Raw genomic sequence first — 21110 nt, forward strand, 5'->3', positions numbered from 1 at the left:
CAGGAAAAAATGTAAACAATGGCAGAGAAACATGCAGTTCACAATACTCTGGGCATTTTTTGGTAATTTTTTTTTTGTAATAAATTCTTTTATTGGTACATTGTAGGTATACAACACAATTACATTTCTCATTGGGAATTGTACCTTTATATAATGTATCTTGGTTCTTATTTTTTCCCCATTCCTAGCCCTCCCTTCACACCCTCCACCTTTCCCCATTTACAAAGACTTTATTTCCATTTTTTCCATTTCTCATCATTTTTTCCTTTCCCTTCTTTCCTTTCCCCTGCCCGTCCCACTACCCCTACTACTTTGGACCTTTTCTTCCTAGTTTACATTACCAATTATTCATTCTAATCATTGGTACATTTTAGGTATACAATATAATGACATTCATCATTGGAAATTTGCACCTTTCCATAGTCTCTCTTGGTTCTTATTTTTCACCCTTGCCCAGCCCTCCCTTCAACCCCTCCAGTCCTCCCTATTTACAAAGATTTTGGTCCTATTTTTCCATTTTCTCATATTAATCCCATTTCCTTCTATCCTTTCCCCTAGCCCTCCCACTTCTTCCCCTTTACCCCTTTTCTTCCAATTTCACATTACCTATTATACATTTAGTCCTTATATACACTTTCAGTTTCTCACACCAGAGAAACTATTGAGTATTTATACATGTATGTCCTATTTATTTCGCTTAAGAGTATCACCTCAATGTGTATCCACTTAGCTATAAATGTCTCTAATTTCTCATTTTTGGTGGCAGAGTAGTACTCCATTTTATTAAAAAACCACATTTTCTTTATCCAGTCTCCAGTTGATGGGCATTTGGGCTGTTTCCAAGTTTTAGCTATTACAAACTGTGCTGCTATGAACATGGGTGCACATATATCACTGTGGTATGATTCTTTTAATTCTTTGGGGAAGATCCCCAGCAATGGAATAGCAGGGTCAAATGGGACTTCCAGTCCTAGTTCTTTGAGGTATCTCCATACTGATTTCCACAGTGCTTGAACCAATCTACACTCCCACCAGCAGTGGAGCAGGGTTCCTCTTTCCCCACAGCCCCACCAGCATTTCTTATTGGTTGATTTCATGATAGCAGCCATTCTTTCTGGAGTGAAGTGGAATCTCAGCATTGTTTTCATTTGCATCTCTCGAATGACCAGTGATGTTGAACATTTTTTCATGTATTTATTTGCTATTTCTACTTCTTTGTCTGAGAAATGTCTGTTCATTTCAGAAGCCCATTTTTGGATTGGGTCTTTAAATTTGGGAGAACTGATCTTTTTAAGTTCTTTATAGATTCGAGATAGTAGACCTTTGTCTGAGGAAGAGCAGGTGAAGATTTTTTCCCACATCGTGGATTGTCTCTTCACACTGCTGGTGGTTTCTCTTGCTGTGCAGAAGCCTTTTAATAAGAAGAGATCCCACTTGTTGATTGTTTGTGCTAGTTCACAGGCAACTGAGGTTTTGTTCATAAAAACTTTTCCTACACTGATGTCTTCAAGGGTTCTACCTAACTCTGTTCTAACTGGTTCAGAGTTTCTATTTTAATATTTAGATCTTTAATCCATTTTGATTTTAGTTTAGTGCATGGTGAGAGATATAGGTCTAGTTTTAATCTTTGGCAAGTTGAAGCCCAATTTTTCCATCACCATTTATTAAAGAGGCTATCTTTCCTCCAGTGATGGTGTTTGGCTCCTTTGTCAAGGATGAGATGGCTGAGTGTGTCTGGTGTTGTTTCTGTATCTTCTAATCTGTTCCACTGGTCCTCAAGTCTGTTTCTTTGCCAGTACCATGCTGTTTTTATCACAGTAGCTTTGTAGTAGAGTTGCAGGTTGGGGATTGTGATACCCCTGCCATGTCTGTGTTACCTAGAATTGCTTTTGCTATTCTGGGTCTCTTCTTGTTCCAAATGAATTTTTGGATTGTTTTCTCAAGATCCAGGAAGTATGCTGCTGGGATCTCAATTGGAATTGCATTAAATCTATATAGCAGTTTTGGAAGTATGGCCATTTTCACTCTATTAATCCTTCCTACCCAGGAGCAGGGGATGTCTGTCCATTTTCTGATATCATCTTCAATCTCTCTTTTCAGAGTGCCATAGTTTTCAGAGAAGAGGTCTTTGATTTCTTTCTTTAGGATGATTCCTAGGTATTTCAGTTTTTTGGATGCTATTGTGAAAGGAATTATTTGTCCTATTTGTCTCTCAGTGAGTCTGTCATTCGTGTAGAGGAAAGCTATTGATTTTTGTGTGTTGACCTTGTAACCAGCTACTTGACTGAATTTGGTTATTAAGCCTAGAAGACTTTTGGTGGAGTTCTTGGGGTCTTCTATATAGAGTATCATGTCATCTGCAAATAATGGCAATTTGACTTCTTCATTTCCTATCTTTATTCCTTTTATTTCTTTCTCTTGTCTAATTGCCTTGGCTAATGTTTCTAGAACTATATTGAACAAGAGTGGTGATAGTGGACATCCTTGTCTTGTTCCTGATTTTAGTGTGAAGGATTTCAGGTTTTGACCATTTAGTATAATATTGGCTATTGGTTTTTCATAGATGGCTTCTATCAGTTTGAGGTAGAGACCATCTATTCCAATTTTTTGTAGGGTTTTTATCATAAATGCATGTTGGATTTTGGTCAAATGCTTTTTCTGTGTCTATGGAGATAATCATATGGTTTCTGTCCTTGGCTCTATTGATATAGTGTATTACATTGATTTATTTTCGTATATTGAACCATCCCTGCATCCCTGGGATGAATCCCACTTGATCAGGGTGTATGATCTTCTTGATGATCTTCTGCATTCTGTTTGCCAGTATCTTATTAAGGATTTTGCGTCTATGTTCATTAGTGAGATTGGCCTGTAGTTCTCTTTTTCAGTTGGGTCTTTCTCTGCTTTGGGGATCAAGGTGATGCTTGCTTCCAGGAATGAATCTAGGAGTATTGCTTCCCTTGCAATTTCATTGAAGAGTTTAAACAGTAATGGCAGCAGTTCCTCTCTAAATGTCTTGTAGAATTCAGCAGTGAAGCCATCAGGGCCTGGGCTTTTCTTAGTTGATAAGTTTTTCATTACATTTTCAATTTCATTGGTTGATATTGGGTTGTTCAGAATTTTTAGGTCTTCTTCGTTCAACTTTGCTAATTCATATGTATCTAGGAATCTGTCCATTTCTTCTGTGTTGTCCATTTTATTGGCGTATAGGTTCTGGAAGTAGGTATTGATGATCCTCTGGATTTCTGCTGGGTCTGTTGTCATTTCACCCTTTTCATTCCTAATTGCATGGATTTGGGCCTTTTCTTTCCTTGTTCTGACAAGGTTGGCTAAGGGTTTGTCAATTTTGTTGATTCTTTCAAAGAACCAACTCTTGGCTTCATTGATTTTTTTGTATCGTTCTCTTAGTCTCCATTGCATTGATTTCTCCTCTGATCTTTATAATTTCCTCCCTTGTATGAGCTTTGGGGTTGTCCTGCTCTTCTTTTTCTAGAAGCTTGAGGTTCAGCATCAGGTTGTTTAATTGGGCTCATTCTGTTTTCCTAATATGAGTATTCACTGCTACGAATTTCCCACATAAGACTGCTTTCATTATGTCCCATAGATTCCAATATGTTGTATTGTCATTGTCATTTAATTGAAGGAACTGTCTGATTTCTTCTTTAATTTCCTCTGTGACCCATTAGTTATTCAGAAGTGTGTTGTTCACTTTCCACATGTTTATGAAATTTTTTGAGTTTCTTTTGCTATGGATCTCCAATTTCATCACACTATGGTCTGATAATGTACAGGGGATAACTTCACTTCCTTTGCACTTTCTTAAACATGTTCTATGTGTGAGTATGTGGTCTATTTTGGAGAATGACCCATGTGCAGCTGAGAAGAATATGTATTCTGATTTCGTGGGGTGGAAGACTCTGTAAAAATCTGTTAAGTTCGTTTGTTCAAGAGTTCGATTGAGTTCTAGCATTTCATTACTTATTTTTAGTCTAGTTGATCTATCTATTTGTGACAGTGGGGTGTTGAGGTCCCCCACTACAATTGTATTAGTGTATATATGACTTTTCATGTCCGTTAGTATTTGTTTTATATAGTTGGGTGCACTAGTGTTTGGTGCATAGATATTTATGATTGTCATCTGTTCCTCTTGGATTCTTCCCTTTACAGGGATGTAGTGTCCTTCTTCGTCTCTCTTAATCAGTGTTGGTTTGAAATCTACTTGATCTGCAAAGAGGATAGCTACTCCTGCTTTTTATCGGGTTCCTGTCGCAAGCAATATTGTTTTCCACCCTTTCACTTTCAGTCTATGAGTTTCCTTTTGAATTAAGTGTGTTTCTTGTATGCAGCATATTGTTGGATTTTGCTTCTTGACCCATTCTGCCCATCTATTTCTTTTGATTGGTGAATTGGGACCATTAACATTGATGGTTATAACTGAAATGTATTGACTTGTCATTGCCATGACTTTTTCTTTTTGTTGGATTCTCCCCCTTTACATTTAATTTCTTGTCATGCCAGATGGGTTCATTCTGCTTTGCTTCCTGGGGTTATGATCCTCAATGTCTGATCCTAGGCTATTGTGTAAAATTCTTTGGAGTGCTGGTTTGGTATTCATGAAGTTCCTAAGGTGCTCTTTGTCATGAAAGTATCTTATTTCTCCATCCATTTTGAAAGATAGTTTTGCAGGGTACATCAATCTGGGTTGGAGGCTGTTTTCTTTTAGGGCTTGGAATATGTCACTCCAAGCTCTTCTTGCCTTGATGGTTTGTGTTGAGAAGTCTGCTGTATTTCTGATGGGCTTTCCTTTGTATGTGATTTGTTTCTTTTCTCTGACTGCTTGGAGAACTTTGTTCTTCTGTTGTGTTTCTGGAATCTTAACAGTTATATGCCTATGTGTAGATTGTTTTTGATCAAGGCTATTTGGAGTCCTATATGCCTCACTTATCTGTATGTCGAGCTCTTTTCCCCTGCTTGGGAAGTTTTCTGCCATTATTTCTGTGAAGAGATTTTTTTTTATGTCATCTGTACTCTCTCCTGTTTCTTCATTGAGCCCAATCAGTCTTATGTTATTCTTCTTTGCATCGTCTAGCAGCTGCTGGATTGATTTCTCATGTTCCCTTATAATTTTGAAGCAATTTTTCTTTTCCTGCTCACTAATTGCAATCTTATCTTCTATATCTGAAATTCTGTCCTCACATTGGCTCATTCTGCTGTGTAGACTTTCCATGGAGTTTTTCATGTCCTGGAAATCTCTTTGCATCTGTTTTATGGATTCCATTTGTTTCCTATGTTGGGATTCCATCATGTTCCTGAGCTCCTCTCTAGATTTATTAATCATGTCTTGCACTAGGAGCACAATTTCTCCTGTTATGTGAGAAATTATTTCTGATTTCATTTTTTCCAGATCCCCTTTTGTTGCCAGTTCAGTGGGTCAGGTGGTTGAGTATCAGAGTGTTCCATCTCATTTCCCTTTGGGGTTGCTGTAGGTGATCTGGAAGTCTGGTTTTGAGACTTATTTATGTGTTTTCTCATTTCGACTGGGGTGGGGGGCTGTTAGCGCCTGCACGGTTTACCTCCTCTGAGCTGGGTGAGGTGGGACAGGGGCCGGGGGCAGTGGTAGGGATGGTGACCCAAAAGCCCTTTCCTGTGGGCTGGGAGCAGCTGGAGGATGCTGGCTGGGAAACCTCTTCCTCTGGATGAGGAGCAGCAGTACAGAAGGTGGACCAAAAGCCCTTTCCTCTGGGCTGGGAGCAGTGGGAGGGATGGTGGCCTGGAAGCCCCTTCCTCTGGACCAGGAGCAGTGGGACGACGGCTCAGAAGCCCCTACCTCTGGGCCGGGAACAGTGGGACTCATTACCTTGATCTGGTTGTCTGGTGTCCTCTGCATCTTTGTAGTGTGGAATCAGGTGACTGCCTGTCTGCAGCGGGGTGATACGGTGTCTTCTGCGAGACTCAGGACCTCAGTAGGGCGTGCACAGACCTGCCTGTCTGCAGTGGGCTGATTCGCTGGTAATTTTTTAAGATATTTTTTCAACTTACTAATTCCATTTTCAACTTTTTATCAAGGTAAATATTGCATTTTAATTAAAAAGAATTTAATTTATAGTTTTAGTTTTTTCTTTGAAATTCTATGATTTTTTATACTGTAATTTCTGATTGCCATTATCTCCTATTTATGTATATTAATTCTGCTCTTTGCAGAGCCCATATTACCGTTCTGGAAATTTTTTTCTAAGAGTGTATCATAATATTTTTATTGTGAAACCTTTAAAATGTGGCCTTTTTAACAATAATCTTTTTTTTTTTTAAGTCAGAGAATTTTGAAAGATTGGTTTTGCATTTACTTCTTCCTGTTTTCCCAGGAGAATTACCAGCTCAGGATGAGCTTTTAGGATGATTTCTCTTCTTGAAGGTATCAATTAACATGAGCAGAATAAATCTGAACTTCAAGCCTAAGGTTACACAGATATATTGTTTCAGGTTATCAGGGAAAATAGTCTACTCATACTCCAGGCAATGAGAAGTGAGCTTTCTGCCCTTCTAACAGTGCTGAATGATATTTTGTCCTATTTCTTATTTTTACTGATAATAATAATATAAGAGTAAAATCTTTTGAGTGTCCTAACCTCTTATGTGAAATTTCAGGCTTAACTCACTGTGTTACGCTTTTCCAAATATTTTTTAGTCCTCATGTAATGCCCTAAATTGGGCATTAAACCCCCAGGCAAATAGTTCTCAACTCCATGCCCCCTCCATTCCCAGTCACCTACAAGATCATCCCCAAAGTCAGTTCATTTGCTTATCTTCCGGTTTCCATTTTCCCCTAGCTCTTTATACCCAAAGGTTCCTTTCCTTCTGACATGATGTACTTCTAAAACAATGTTTCTTATCTTTTATCCTTATCTTGAGAGAGGAAAGGTTTTTTTTGTCTGTTTGGGGGTTTTTTTGGTACTGGGGATCAAACTGGTGTCCTTGCGCTTGCACGGAACCACTGAGCTAAATCCCCATGCCAGGAGAGGAAAGATTTTAGCCTTTGAGTTACCTTTCCATAACTATAATAAAATACCTGAGATATTCAACTTACAAAGAGAGAAGGTTTATTTTGGCTCACATTGTTGGAAGTTCCAGTCCATGACTGATTTGCCCTGTTGATTTTTGACCTAGGGTAAGGAAATACATCCTGACCTGGTAAAGTAAAACTGCTCATTTTATGCCTCACAAACAAAAAGAAAAGGCCAGGTCTCACTCTCTCCTGTGAACAAACACCCCCAGTGACTTAAGGGTCTCCCACTAGCCCTAACCCCTCACAGGTTCCACCACAGCCCAGTAGCACCAACCCAGAGATCAAACATTTAACACATGGGCATCAGGAGATGTTGAAGATCCAAGCCACAGCAGCTCTGCCGTCCTGTTTCTCTAGAAGACCACAGCATTATCATTTTTTTCAAATAGATAGACAACTCAAATTTCCACTGAAATTTGCATCATTAATTAAAATGTGAAAACACCTGTGGAAGGAAGCTGTTTGAAGAAATATTCACTTACCACCCCAAAGTAACAAAGCAACTTACACAAATGTTTTTATAATATAACATAAAATTGTGCAAATATGTACAGGGTAACTGCTGGGGGAGATAGAATTAGGGAAATTTCTAAGTCCCACTAAGAACTTACCTGGCTTTGCACCATTGAGTATTTAAACAGCAAGTATCATTATTTACGATAATAGAAAAAAGTATGTAAGTTAAAAGCATAGGCAACAGCTCCCCTGAGGAGATTCAGGCAAGAAAAATGTTAGTCATACTTCTACTTCTTGCCCCTGTTCTTCCATCATAACATAAAGGCAAGAGAAATGAGAAAAAAAGAAACTGCCATTTTATTTTCAAATTAAAAGAAGAGGTCAAAATAGCTGCAATTTGGCTAATCTGCAGTTTCATCAGCAACTGAACAGAACAATTTGAAAAGCAAAGACTCATTAGCTTAATGTAAGGCCAAGCTGTGATTCCAGCAGAGCCCGCTGTAGGGCAAGTCTGCAGAAAGCAGGAAAGCAAAAGCAGGCAGCCTGAGAAAAGCACACTCTGAAGGCTGCATCTGAAAAATTATTTATATAACTCCAAGTGAGAATTTAAAACTCCTAATTAGAGACTCTATTTAGGTGCTCCCCTTTGAACTTGCTAAAGTTAGTTATTTAAACATATTATTCAGTATTTATCTTTCCAACTGAAAGAATAGTCTCCTTCTCAGGGTCCTGATAATATACTATTCCCATCATGATAGCTACCACCACATTTTGCATTGTGACATAATTTTGATTCCTGTATTTCTGTACCTGCTGCTCAAGGGTACTGGCTAAGGATACATTTTCTTGTTTATCTTTGAATTACCAGGAAGGACCACAAACAAATAATTGTTGAATTATAAGTGATCCTGCTCATTCATTACTTGTGTACCTATTTTGTAGGTCTATTTTGCAGGCACAATTCTGTGGGCATGGATAAAATAGCCACGGGTACAGCAGGCCAAAAGCCCTACCATGATGGAGCTTGCAGTTTTCCTGGTAAAATATGTCATGTTGTAAAGCAATGAGTACTAGGGAATGCAGAGAGAGCCAGGTGAGAAATACAATAAGTGTCGAGGGGCTGGGTATAATTTTAAACAAGGGAACTAGGGCAAGTTCCACCGAGAAAGCAGGCAGGGTAGTCCATGTGGATACCTCTGCGACAAAGATTTTAGGCACAGTGAATGGCAAAAACAAAGCCCTCGGATAGGAGAAGAAATGGTATTCCAAGTTTAAGAAGAAGCTCACTGTAGCAGAAGTGAAGAAATCAGGAGCAAGGAGAATAGTAGGAGAAGAAAGCAGAGAAATAACCAGGGAAATAACACGTGTGTTGTGCACCATTATAATGATTTACATTTACATGGAACAAAAATCCTTGTGTTTGCTTTCTTCTGAGATGAACAACACACACAAATTATAGTTCATTTTGGAATGTGGGGAAGGAAGAAAGGACATTTTGAGCAGAGGAGTCACTAACCTGATTTGTGTTTTCACAGCATTACACTGTCAGATGTGTTGAGAAAATACAAGGTACAAACACAGAAGGGAGATGCATTTGGAAGCTATGATGTTAATAGAGGAGAGTGATGATTGTGCCTAGACAAGGATTGTAACAGTGAAAGTGGTAACACCAAATCAATTTCTGCATATGCAGTCCTGTACTGCCTAAAGACAGGGATATATTCCAAGAAATGGATCATTGGCTGATTTTGCTGATGTATAAAAATCATAATGCATATTCTCACAGACTAAGGCAGCTGTGATGTCAGTAGGCAATGGGAGTTCTTAACTCAATTATATCTTATGAAACCATTGCAACATACACTGTCTATCACTGAATTTACTGAGAACTTGATATACTGAAAATTGGAAGAAATGCAATATAAAAGACAAAACTCTGAGGTGAAGAGATAGAGACAGACAAGGAGAAGGAGAGAGATAGGGAAACAATCTAATATCAGCTTTGGTAACAATTAACCATGTTTACTTTGCAAAAACTTACTTAATATTTTTGGGAAGGAAAAAAAAAATTTTGAGCACCTGTCCTGAATCAGAAAACAATATGATAATTTCACCTCAGTGAAATTATTTAATATTTTTACCAGCTTTATGAAGTAAGTAATGTTATTTGCTTTATAGAGTGACACAAACTCAGAGGTTAAGCAACACAATTGTAACCTCATAGTTATGTTTTACAGTCAGGATTAAAAGCTACTTTCAACCACATTAGATGATATCTGATAATGTTTCTTCCAATAAATTGTTATTTGTTTGATTTTTTTTGCAAGATTGCCATAGCAACACACACACACACACACACACACACGCACAGACCTATAAAATAAAGATAGACATCACCATCTAGTGGCATTGCTAATCTCAGTTTATAGTGGAATGTACACATAGACATTCATTCATGGCATAACACAAAAAGAAATTAAAGATATTGTTATAAATGTGTGGAATGAATGTAGTGATCAAAGAAACGTGCCTAAAGATTAATTAATGGATTTTTGCAACACTCAACTAATCTGCTTGAATATCATGTTTATTTTTTGTATCTAATCAGTACATTAAGGGTTTTTTCTTACCACACTCATTTAAAATGTATTCATTAATTTGTTTATTCTTTTATTTCTTCTTGTATTCATATGCATAGTATAATATACTCTATACACATTTTTGTATGCCCAGAACTGTGCTAGAACTAGATACTTGATTTAAAAAAATGTGTGAAAAAAGTTACATGTCCTGAAAGGCATTGAGGGAAAATATATACATATAAAATTTTATCATGTAATCAGATTTTTAAAATATAATACAGCATAAAAAATTTAAAGATACAGCACTGGTTCCAAATACATAATTAACTTAGGGTTAGAGGAAGGCCCATGAAATAGGTAATAATTCTAATGTTTTAAATTTCCATCACCTACCAAGTACCATTATCTTTTCATAATAAAAAATATGGAATTGGTTCATTTGCATTCATAATTTCAATGTAGTGTTATCAAATTCAAGTGTCCAAAAATGCCTCATTCACTGCCTATATGCTACATTCATCACTTTGCTGATGTATCATCAGTGGCTTTCTATGGCCTACATACTATTCAAAATAGTATTCTGACTAGAGGGTCAGAATACTCGATTTCAAATTTGTTCTCCATTACTGCCTTGTGAAATTATATAGACCTAGCTAATCTATGTAGATTTCTCATCTACACAGTGGATGATCATAGTTCCTTGTTCTTAGGGTTGTCATAATGAATTATTACAATTTTTCATATACTCAGAATATCTTCTGTCAGATAGGAAGCACTCAGTAAATTTTAATATTTTCATCATAATACAATCTTTGACTTGATTGTCTCAAATGTCCATTATTAGGAACTTTGCTCTATGCAGTTGAAGAGAGGCTAAAATAACTGACATTTGAAGTCTCTCTCAGAAGCATTTAGATCTCAAATCCATTCAGTAATTCTGTATGTAAAGCTAACTTGTGTATCTCATGTCCACATTCTAATCTACACACACCAGTGCTTCCTCTGTCCTTAAACATTATCTACAAACAGTGATCTAAATACACAGTGAATGTTCAGAGTTTTTAGAATATGTTACAGTGAAGAACAGGTTGCCATTAATCCCCCTCCAACTGTTCTCTCTCTCTCTCTCCCTCTCTCTCTCTCTTTTACACACACACTTCAAACACACTTATCCTTATTCTTTCCACATTCTGAAGCAGTTCTGAAAGTCCTCTTTCATGATTGTCTTTATGAGGTCCAATCAAAAACCCCTGAATTCTGCTGCCCTGTGCCAGCCAAAAAAAAGGTAGCTTTTAAAAACATTAAGGCCAGTCCTCACCCAACTGTTCACTGGATCTGGCACCTCACAAATTCTGGCTTTTCCCCAAAGTCAAAATGACCATGAATGATAAATGTTTTGAATTAATTCAGGACATCGAGGCAGCCACAACAGCATAAATAAAGATACTTGAGAAAGAGGACTTCCAGAACCGCTTCAGAAAGTGTCAGGAAAGATGGGATAAATGCATTTGAAGAGATGGGGAATATTTTAAGAGCGGTTAATAGCAGTGTGTTTTTTAAAGGTAATAAACTTTTTATTTTACCTTTCATTGTATGTCTTGTTCACACCTCATATTTTTATATCTTCCAAGCATGCTAAATAAAATTAAAATTATGACTATTTTATTGTTATTGCAATAAAAGTTTATTTTCTTTTTTGGTAACTTTTATTTGAATTCTTTTATTGCACAACCTCTAAAGTAAAATTTTACTACATATTTTTAAATAGAACTGGATACATTTTACACATAGCAAAAGATGGTAAAATTTAAACCTCTTCTAAATGTCTTGGTAACTCTACAGTAAATCAACTTAGAATATGTTTTTCTTAAATTCCTTTGTACACTACAAAAATAAAAAGCAAAAAATTAAAAATATCAATTTTATATTTTGTAACTGTATTTCAAACACAAAAACCTAGTATGTATATTTTTCTTTAAGTGTTCCACTTCCAGTATTTTGAATAGTGTGGCTAATACTTAATGAAAGATATGAGATTACTTTATCAAATTACATAAGGTGTTTGGTCATAACATAACCAAGGACACCTTGCTAAAAGAGATTGCTACAGCAACAGAATTTTAAAAATGCATTTTTTTTAAGGATTGATGTTTCATTAAGTCTGTACATGAAAATCAAGACCTTCTAACTAAAATGTTTTCAGGTTTCATCTTTTCAGTATTTTCATAAGGAGATTAAAAGAGGACTTGAGGTTGGAGGCCAGGCAAAGAAAACCCTTCTATGTTGATATAACTACGATGTCCATATGCTTTATCATATGGGGTGATTAACTCAGTCATTTCCAAACCCTCACACCCACTGCCTCATGCAATCCACGGTATGTGTGTGAATTAAAACCAGACTAGTTACTATGTAAAAAGACATGGAAAAGAACTTTTAATAAGCTACTTCCTGAAATTACCCCATTGCTCTTGTAAATTTGGTAACTGATATCATGAAAATGTTTACATTTCCTCCATAGGACCTGATTGGGGATCTGAAGGAGAAACTTTCATCTCACTTCAAAGAAGTTATGGTTGGTCTCATGTACCCACCACCGTCTTACGATGCACACGAACTCTGGCATGCCATGAAGGTAGTGATTTGACACAAGCTAGCCCCGTAACAGGCACAGGCTAATATTTCAGTGGAGGGGAACTGCCCTATGATGCTTCCACATACTTATATAATTTGGGAGAAAGGAGAGAAAATCTACACATGACTGTAACTGACAGTTAAAATGCCATCTGGAGAGCAGTTTTGTTAACAATTGGGAGTCCCCAGATTTCTGTGGTGGGGTCAGCTTGTTCTTGTGCTTATATCTAAAAAATTCAGATATACTGAGCCCATTCCAGACTGAGCTACCTGAAGGAAACAGTAAATTAGCTCACAGAGCCATTTGGATTTGTCTATCCTCTATATGAATTCATACATGGAGTCTATATATTAAAAATTATGTGAATCTCTTGAAATTGTATATAAAGATTTGGCTCAGAGTCAAAATAGAATACTAACATAGAGACAAAATACAAATGTCATTGTATCTGTTTTTCTGATTTTTTTTTTTGGTAGGGGGGATTGAACTTGGGTCCTTACGCTTGCGAGACACGGGACAGAACCACTGAGCTAAATCCTCAGTCCTATTTTTCTGATTTTAAATTAGTTGTTTACAAAAACAATTGCTTATATGCATCAGACTTTAAAAACTTTGGAACAATTAGAACAATTCATTCTTTATAGAAAAGTCATTTCCATGCAATAAATTGTTACAGATTTGTTACAGATTTAGTTGTCTAAGCACATAGGAAGAAGGCCTTTCATGCTAAATGAGGAGCAGACTTTCCTCCAGACAGTGGTATCTGGGATAGTTAGTAAATGGTAGAGCCAGAACTAAAATTGGATTTATCATTAACCCAAATTAACTTCCTTTCTCCTTTGTCATTTCAAAGAACATCATTATCCTAAATTAACTTCCTTTCTCTTTTGTCATCTCAAAGAACACCAAAAATACTATATTCCTTTATTGTACATAAGGTTAACTATTATTCCAAGTAAAAATGTCCTTACATTTCTGTCTTTCTAGGGAGCAGCCATTGATGAGAATTGCCTCATTGATATATTGGCTTCGAGAACAAATGCAGAAATCTTCCAGATGCGAGAAGCTTACTGTTTGCGTAAGGATATGTATTGCATATTGTACACATGTGAACTTCAGATTTTTCAAACAATACATAAAAACATTCCATTGTATGTATTCTAAATAATTTTCTAAGACACTCTTAAATTGGAAATATGACTCATTGGAGTAGAAACTGTGGTTGCCAGAGGCTAAAAAGAGTAGATGGGAAGGAAGATGAGGAAAGGTTGGACAACTGGTCTGCTGTCATATCAGGAGGAATAAATTGTAATATAGTATTTCATATAAAGCTCATCATTGTTAACAATAATGCATTGTCTATTCAAAATAGTTATGTGAAAGGATTTTGAAAATACTATAAAGAAATGATGTCAGTTTGGGGTGGTAAGTATGCTAATTACTCAGATTTGGTCATTACACAATACTCATAGATTGAAAAAATCACAATATTAGTCAGCTTTCCCACCTCTGAGACACAATAACAGACACCCACACTTTAAGGAGATGTTCAATTTGGTTCGATTTCAGGGAATTCAGGCCATGGTCACCCAGCTTCAAGGCAGAAACAACACATAGAAGGGCATGGAAAAAAGCTGCTTAGTTCATGGCAGTCATATAGCACAGCAGGGGAATAGTGCCAGAGAGGGAGGCGTGAGGGACAGATACGATACCCAAACCTATGCCTCCATGACCCACAGAGACACACGCACAGTGTGGTTTAATAATACACTAGCTGGCTCCCAAGCCAACTGTCTTCATCATTTTTCTCATCACAGGGATAAAATACCTGACACCTACAATTTAAAGGAGAGGTTTATTTTGGCTCACATTTGAGAAATTTCAGTCCTCGCGTGGTTGCCCAGTGATGGCATGGCCAAGGGACATGGCAGAGGAGAGCTGCAAGCAGCATGGCAGACAGGAAACAGGCAAGGGAAGAGTTCAGGAGGGAGATAAATCTGTCCAAGGCACACTCCCACTGACTGACCTCTTCTGAATAGAGCCCACCTTCTAAAAGCAAGTGAACTAAGCTCGTATAATCCAGTCACCTCCCCAAAGCTCATGTAATCCACTCACCTACCTACCCATGAGAGCCTGAGGCTCTTGGGGGACATCTAGATATAAACCATAACATCAATCAAGAGGACACAATGAGCTTGCCTACCACAATCCTACTGTAACCTATAAATATGTACAATTATTATGTATCAATCAAAATAATAAAAATAATAAAGACAAAGGATTTTTAAAAACAAATAGGACTTTCAAGACCAACTAACTCATTTAGCTAAAATTGAAGATTAGCATACAAAAAATGAAATAATTCCCTAGATAATCAAGCAAAATTTTCATGACTATAAATCTAAGCATCTATAAGGTGAATGTTTTCATTGTGACTGGAAATTATCCATCACCTTGTTTCAAGGGACATTTTATGTCTACCCAGGAGAGAACTGAACCACAGACAAAATGAAGCAAAGTGCAATCATTTCCCAGTGAATTCTACAAATAGAAGTGCTTCACTTTGCATGAAGTACATAGTCCCTATAATCTACTTCCAAATCAGATTTTTACACCTTTCAAAAGTAAAAAGGGTAACTATTTTCATTTTCAAATAGCTTTTATGCCTTAAGATCCATTCCATTATATATTATGCAACACTGAATGTCAAAAAATGATTCCAGACAGTCATCTGCATTGCATCTGAACAAGAACAATATTTTCTCAAGGGGAATGAAGTAAGAAACTTCACTTAAAATATTAAAATGAGATGAAGCACTTGAGAAAAGTACTAGGCTAGGCAGCAGGATGTGGCAATGAAATGAATAATTCTGAATCACGAGAGTCAGAGAATATGAAGTAACTCTCACTGTTCTTTTTCAGTTTAGGAATAAAAATCATTCTTTGGGGCAGTAGACCTGTGTCGATGTTACCATTAGTGAAGAGATTTCTTTGGCAGACAGTCATGAGCAAAGACATGTTAACAGATTGATTGTATTTCTTGTTACATTCGTGGCTGGGGTGGCAACACTAACTTATTCAAAGCCCATCAATACATGGTTCTATAATAAATCATGCTTTTAACATGGATCTTTTGTTGCTCAGAATATAGCACTAACCTTCAGGAGGACATTTATTCAGACACTTCAGGACACTTCAGAGATACTCTCATGAACTTGGTCCAGGTATGGCATTCCAAAATTTATATCATTTTATACTGTTAAAGTGCATATTTGTCATTCTGATAGGGCAGAAATCATGAATTTATTACAGTTCAACAATAAATGCTATAATATTCATAAATTCAGTAATAACATTTACTAAATATTAACAATGCTTAAGGCACACACTAGAAACTTGACTTGAAGATAGAAAGAAATATGAATATATAACTGTCTGAATAAGATTAATTACATTTTTAAAAAACTAAATGGGTTGAGTGCTTACAAAATTTCCTGAGCTGCTACTACATGCCTCATACTGTGTGATAAAAGTATTTTTCTCATTAAAAAACAATAAAATGCTATCATATAAATACCTTATAAGCCCTTTAGAAATGAAAAGGAGATACAAAAAATAGGAAGATCTAGCTCTCTGATTGTCTAAGGAGATAATAAATAGAAATCCAGAATTTAATTGAACCCTACAGACTTCTAGAGCCAACATAGGATATCCATGATGCCTATAAAAGTTCTTTGATGCTATATGTTACCAAAGAAGAATATCACTTCAAATGAAAATTAGATTTTGTCCTTTACTTTGTTTTTCTGTATTGACTAAATGGTATGTAATCATATGCATTCAATTAACATTGTATCATAATAGTTAATTTATACTAATTGTAAAAATGAATGGCTTTCAATGACCTTTTCATATGCGTATATATCATGCTTTGATCATATCCACCCTCCCTACCACCCTGTCTTGTCCTTCCCCCCTCTCCTCCCTTCAATTAGCATTTCTTGAAAACATCTCACATATTAGCATTGTAATGAGAATAATACGTTAAAGGTATAATTATCTTTTGTTTTATGCATATTCTCAAATATGCCTGTCATCCTATTTAGCAAAGGGATTCAGGAAAGCAAAAAGCCCTTAACAATGAAAGGAGAATCTAGAGGCCCTCAGGCAAGGAAAATGTCTTAAAAGCCAGTACTTTGGTTTTGTTCTGTTGTGTGTGTGTGTGTGTGTGTATTTGAAATGAAACGAGTGTTTCTAAAACTCCACAAACCTTTCCTCTCCACATCAAAAAGCATGTCAGACTAATCAGCAAAGAACTCCACTAAAAGCAGTAGGTAGATAGATAGCTTTTACACATGAGAATATGGAATCAAGAAGAGATTCCGCTGCCCTTAAAGACAGAAGAATAAATGAAAGCTCTTTCAATGGCAACGAAGGTGGAAGCCTGCTGCCACGGACAGAAAAAGATACCAAGGAAGGAGACCTGGGTAGAATTATGCCTAAGGTCCTCAGGAACATAGGGACCCACACTGAGGTGAGCACTTAGAATCATCAGATAAAAATACAAGCCAGACAATTGTATATTATTTCTTTCTTTCCTCTGAAATATTCCAACTCCCACTGTTTTCATGATTTTTGGATTGTTTTTAATTCAAACATTTCTGTGTGAACTGGTGACAACCTCTGAGAGTTCCACCTTTGTTCCTTATATTTTTGTCTTTATCTGCAGCGATGCTGTGAGGTTTAACCTTCCCGATGCTCCTACCTCTTCCACAGTTCAGTTTTGGCAAATGTCCATGCCTATCGGGGGGTTTTTAGCTTAAAAAGTCCACTTTTCCTTCACTGGGGTTAGGAGTTTGTTGAAAATAAGCATCCCTTAAACCCTGGAAGATTTATTACCTACTTTCTTTCAGTTATATTTTTCTCAAAATGATTTATTCCTTTGCATCCATGCACTATTCTGTGCTTTTTTTCTTTTCAAACTTAAAGACAATTGTTGCAGGCCTGTTCAGGACAATAAAACTAGCTGGGTATTGCTGCAAGGACAAGTTATAGAAAACCCTTGTCTTGTCTTCCAAAGCCTCTGCAAGTTGCACCTCACATTGCTTGTATTCTGCAAGTGGTTTCCCCTTCAAACTCTTAAAAGCACCAAATTCCTAAATTTTCTCCTTCCTCTCTTTTATTTCTGCTTAAAACTTAGCCTATTATTTATTGACCACCTCTCTTTCTTGTAATACATGGCTAGAAAATAAAGTAAATGCCATTTTTAAAAAGCTCAAATGAAGACCAGAAATGTGCTATTGATTAGAGAGCAGCTTTCCCACAAAAAGTGAAGTGGACCAAAAAGAAGAATTGCTCACCTCCAAGTCTTTCATAGCAATTTCTATTATATCTGACCAAACAAGATTGAATATGTTTGCTCATCCATTTCTCCCAGCAGACTGACTTCTCTAAACAAGAGAACTATTTCCCACTTAACAGTGCAACCTTGTAACTAAACTCTGCATATAACTCATGGCAAGCAGTTCCTATTTTTGCAAATAAATTAGACAAAAATTTTGGAAATTTTTTTTCAAGTTGGAGTGAACAAAATTCAAGGCTGGATAGAGTAAATGAGAAGGTCCTCCTACATGAGTCTGTAGCAGGATTCTGGAAAATGAGCATCAATTGCATGCATGAAAAGGAGGGGAAGGGGCTTGAGGAGGGTGGAAATGGGTGCATACATGTGCTGACTAGCTGAAGAAACTTCTGTTTAGTAGAGAGTGTCTGACTGGACAGCTGGATAAAAGGCTAAAGAGGTTTTTATAAGCACTAGAGAGCCATTCGAAAATTTGGGGGCAGGATGTGACGTGAGTGGAAAGACTTTAAAGTTGTACAGGTCATGATTATTTACCATGACAAATAGAAGAAAACAACAGGGAGAACTACACTTGTGACTTAAGTTAAAAGAATCTGATTTACTAAAACTAAAAACTTATTTTCCTTTTTAGTTATCTCTTTAATTTCTATAATTCCATTCTTCTCTCTGGGATTATACTGATCAAGTCAGTCAGATGTGCCCTGAATACAAGCTGAAGCGATACTAGAAACTATAAGAAAATTCAGCAGGCAGCAACAGACGTATTTAGACAAGAAAAGGTATTTAGGAGAATCCTCTGTTGTCTTTCTCAGATTCTCTTACTAGCCATCTTCTAGCAATGAGAGTTGTTAGATTGAATTCAGATTAGAAAATGAAGGGAAACATTCAGGTTGGAAAAGAATATTTCCCAGGAATATTCAGGGTAATAAATTCATAAGCACATGCTGACCTACATCAATCTTGAAATTACAAGTTTTTAAAATTTTAACCAGAGAAATTTTATTTCTGTTGTTATTTTTCTATAAGGACAGCTAAAAGTGAACTCAGCCTTTTTTTCTGAAGTTTATGATTTCACACACAAAAAATGTTAAGAATTATTTCTAAGCAGATGTGGCGGTGTATCCCTGTAATCCCAGCTCTCTGAGAAGATAACTCTGGAGGATGGCAAGTTTGAGTCCAGCTTGGCCAATTTAGCAACTTAGCAAGACCCTGTTTCAAAATAAAATATTAAAAAGGGGCTGGGGATGTAGTTCAGTGTGAAGACCCTGAGTTCAATCTTGACTAATGAAAAAAAAAAGTATTTCTTTCTTGTCTAGAACTATATGTATACAGAAATAGTCAAAATAAGAAAAATTCCTACTGTTGTTTTATGTTTGGGGCGAGCTTTGTGTCTTTGTTTTTGTTTTTTGAAACAAGGTCTCACTCTGTAGTTCAGGCTGGCCCTGAACTCACTATTTAGCCAGGCTGGCCTTGAATTCCTGGAGATCCTCCTGCCTCAGCCTCCCAAGTGTTGAGATTACAGGCTTGGGTCTCTAGAGAAAACAGCAACTAATGATTAATTGTTCCCTTAAAACAATAGCCATTTGCAAATGTGAGATACTGTTTCATTTCCATTCTGTTCTTATGTTACTCTGCTATCTGTCTCATTTAGGGTAGATTAAGAAGTCCAAAAAAAGGAGACAGTTCCTTTAATGTGATATTTATTGTAATTAATACTTCATATTATATTTAACATTTATTTTGTGTGATCAGATTAACGAATGAATAAATATACATGCTAAACTAGAACATAAACTAATAATTCAGTTTATTCCCAGGCAACATGGATTTTAATTATTTTAAATCCTTTGCATATGTGTTTCAATGCACACTTAAGTTATTGTCAATTTTGAATTAAGAATACAGAAATTTTCAAAAAGTTGCTGAGGATGCAAAGTATTAACTATCTCATGCTGCTACTGGAAACTTGGATTGCTTAGATTCCTTCAAATGTCAGTTTAAAAAAATGGCATAATCACAAAGCAAATTCATTGATCTTTTAGCTAAATTAAAATTTTATGTTAAAAATCAATGATTTAGTTTATTGGGTTTGGCTTTGGTTTAGTTTCCTTTGGATTTACTAAGCTTGTCGCACAGTTCTTAAAACTGCCTATAACACCAACCTCAATTAGGCCTTATTCTGGGAATTTTAACAGCGAAGATTTAATCTGTGGAAAAAGAAAGTGTGGCTTGTCATGTCTAAATTGAAACTTTGGGGTAAATTACAATAGGAATAAGATGATCTTAACTTGTAATAGAAGTTCAAGTCATTTGTAGGAAAAACATTTTTAATAATTGATATTTTAAGATAACCTCACTTTGCAACATATCAATTGTACATTTCCTGTAACATTGCATAAATTTAGTTTTAATTAAAACATTAAGTGTAAAAGAACTTCTCTTTTAATTTTAGAGTATGATGGGGTATGATATAAATTGAAACAACAGTTTCCACTCATACATTCTTCTTAACATATTCTGCCCCTAGTAGAGTAAAGCCCATTGCCAGATTATAAATCCATGAGCTGCTTCCTAATATCAAACAAGCTTTCTGAAAATATCCAACTAGAAATTTATTTAGTTGAATAAAGATATAAATTCTCTAGTAGGAAAACAATTCTCTTCCAGGACTAATTTCATTGCATCAGGATTGCATCTCTGCCAGTTTTCCTCTCTGTCAAATCCTATTTCCAGTCCCACTTACCCCTGTGATTGATCTCAAACCCATTCCATAATAAATAGGCTATAGCAAAAATAAATAACAAGGCTGAAAAATCCATGAACAGTACCTCAAACCTTATTCATAATTGCAGCTTATTTCTGAAATTAAATGTGATGCTTTATTATTGAAAGTATGTGTATTCATGTATATAATAGTTTTATCTGTGTAAACACACATGATTTAAAATGACATGGAACAATTTATTTTATTCCTGGGTTTCATCTAATTTGGATTATGAATTTACAACATAAAAC

General features: G+C 36.2%; 1 protein-coding gene across 1 annotated transcript in view; it reads left to right on the forward strand.

The window, feature by feature from the left end:
* Positions 1–21110, forward strand: part of Anxa10 (annexin A10) — a 73354-nt gene that overhangs the window by 35896 nt on the left and 16348 nt on the right. Inside the window, exons 4-6 of the mRNA XM_004874611.3 lie at positions 12623–12736; positions 13724–13814; positions 15881–15960. Coding sequence (XP_004874668.1) covers positions 12623–12736; positions 13724–13814; positions 15881–15960 — 285 coding nt within the window. The remainder of the gene's footprint in view (positions 1–12622; positions 12737–13723; positions 13815–15880; positions 15961–21110) is intronic.

This window comes from Heterocephalus glaber, unplaced genomic scaffold (genome assembly GCF_053883595.1).
Source record: "Heterocephalus glaber isolate CG9 unplaced genomic scaffold, H.glaber_assembly_v1.0 deba00001461, whole genome shotgun sequence".
Lineage (NCBI taxonomy): Eukaryota > Metazoa > Chordata > Mammalia > Rodentia > Bathyergidae > Heterocephalus > Heterocephalus glaber.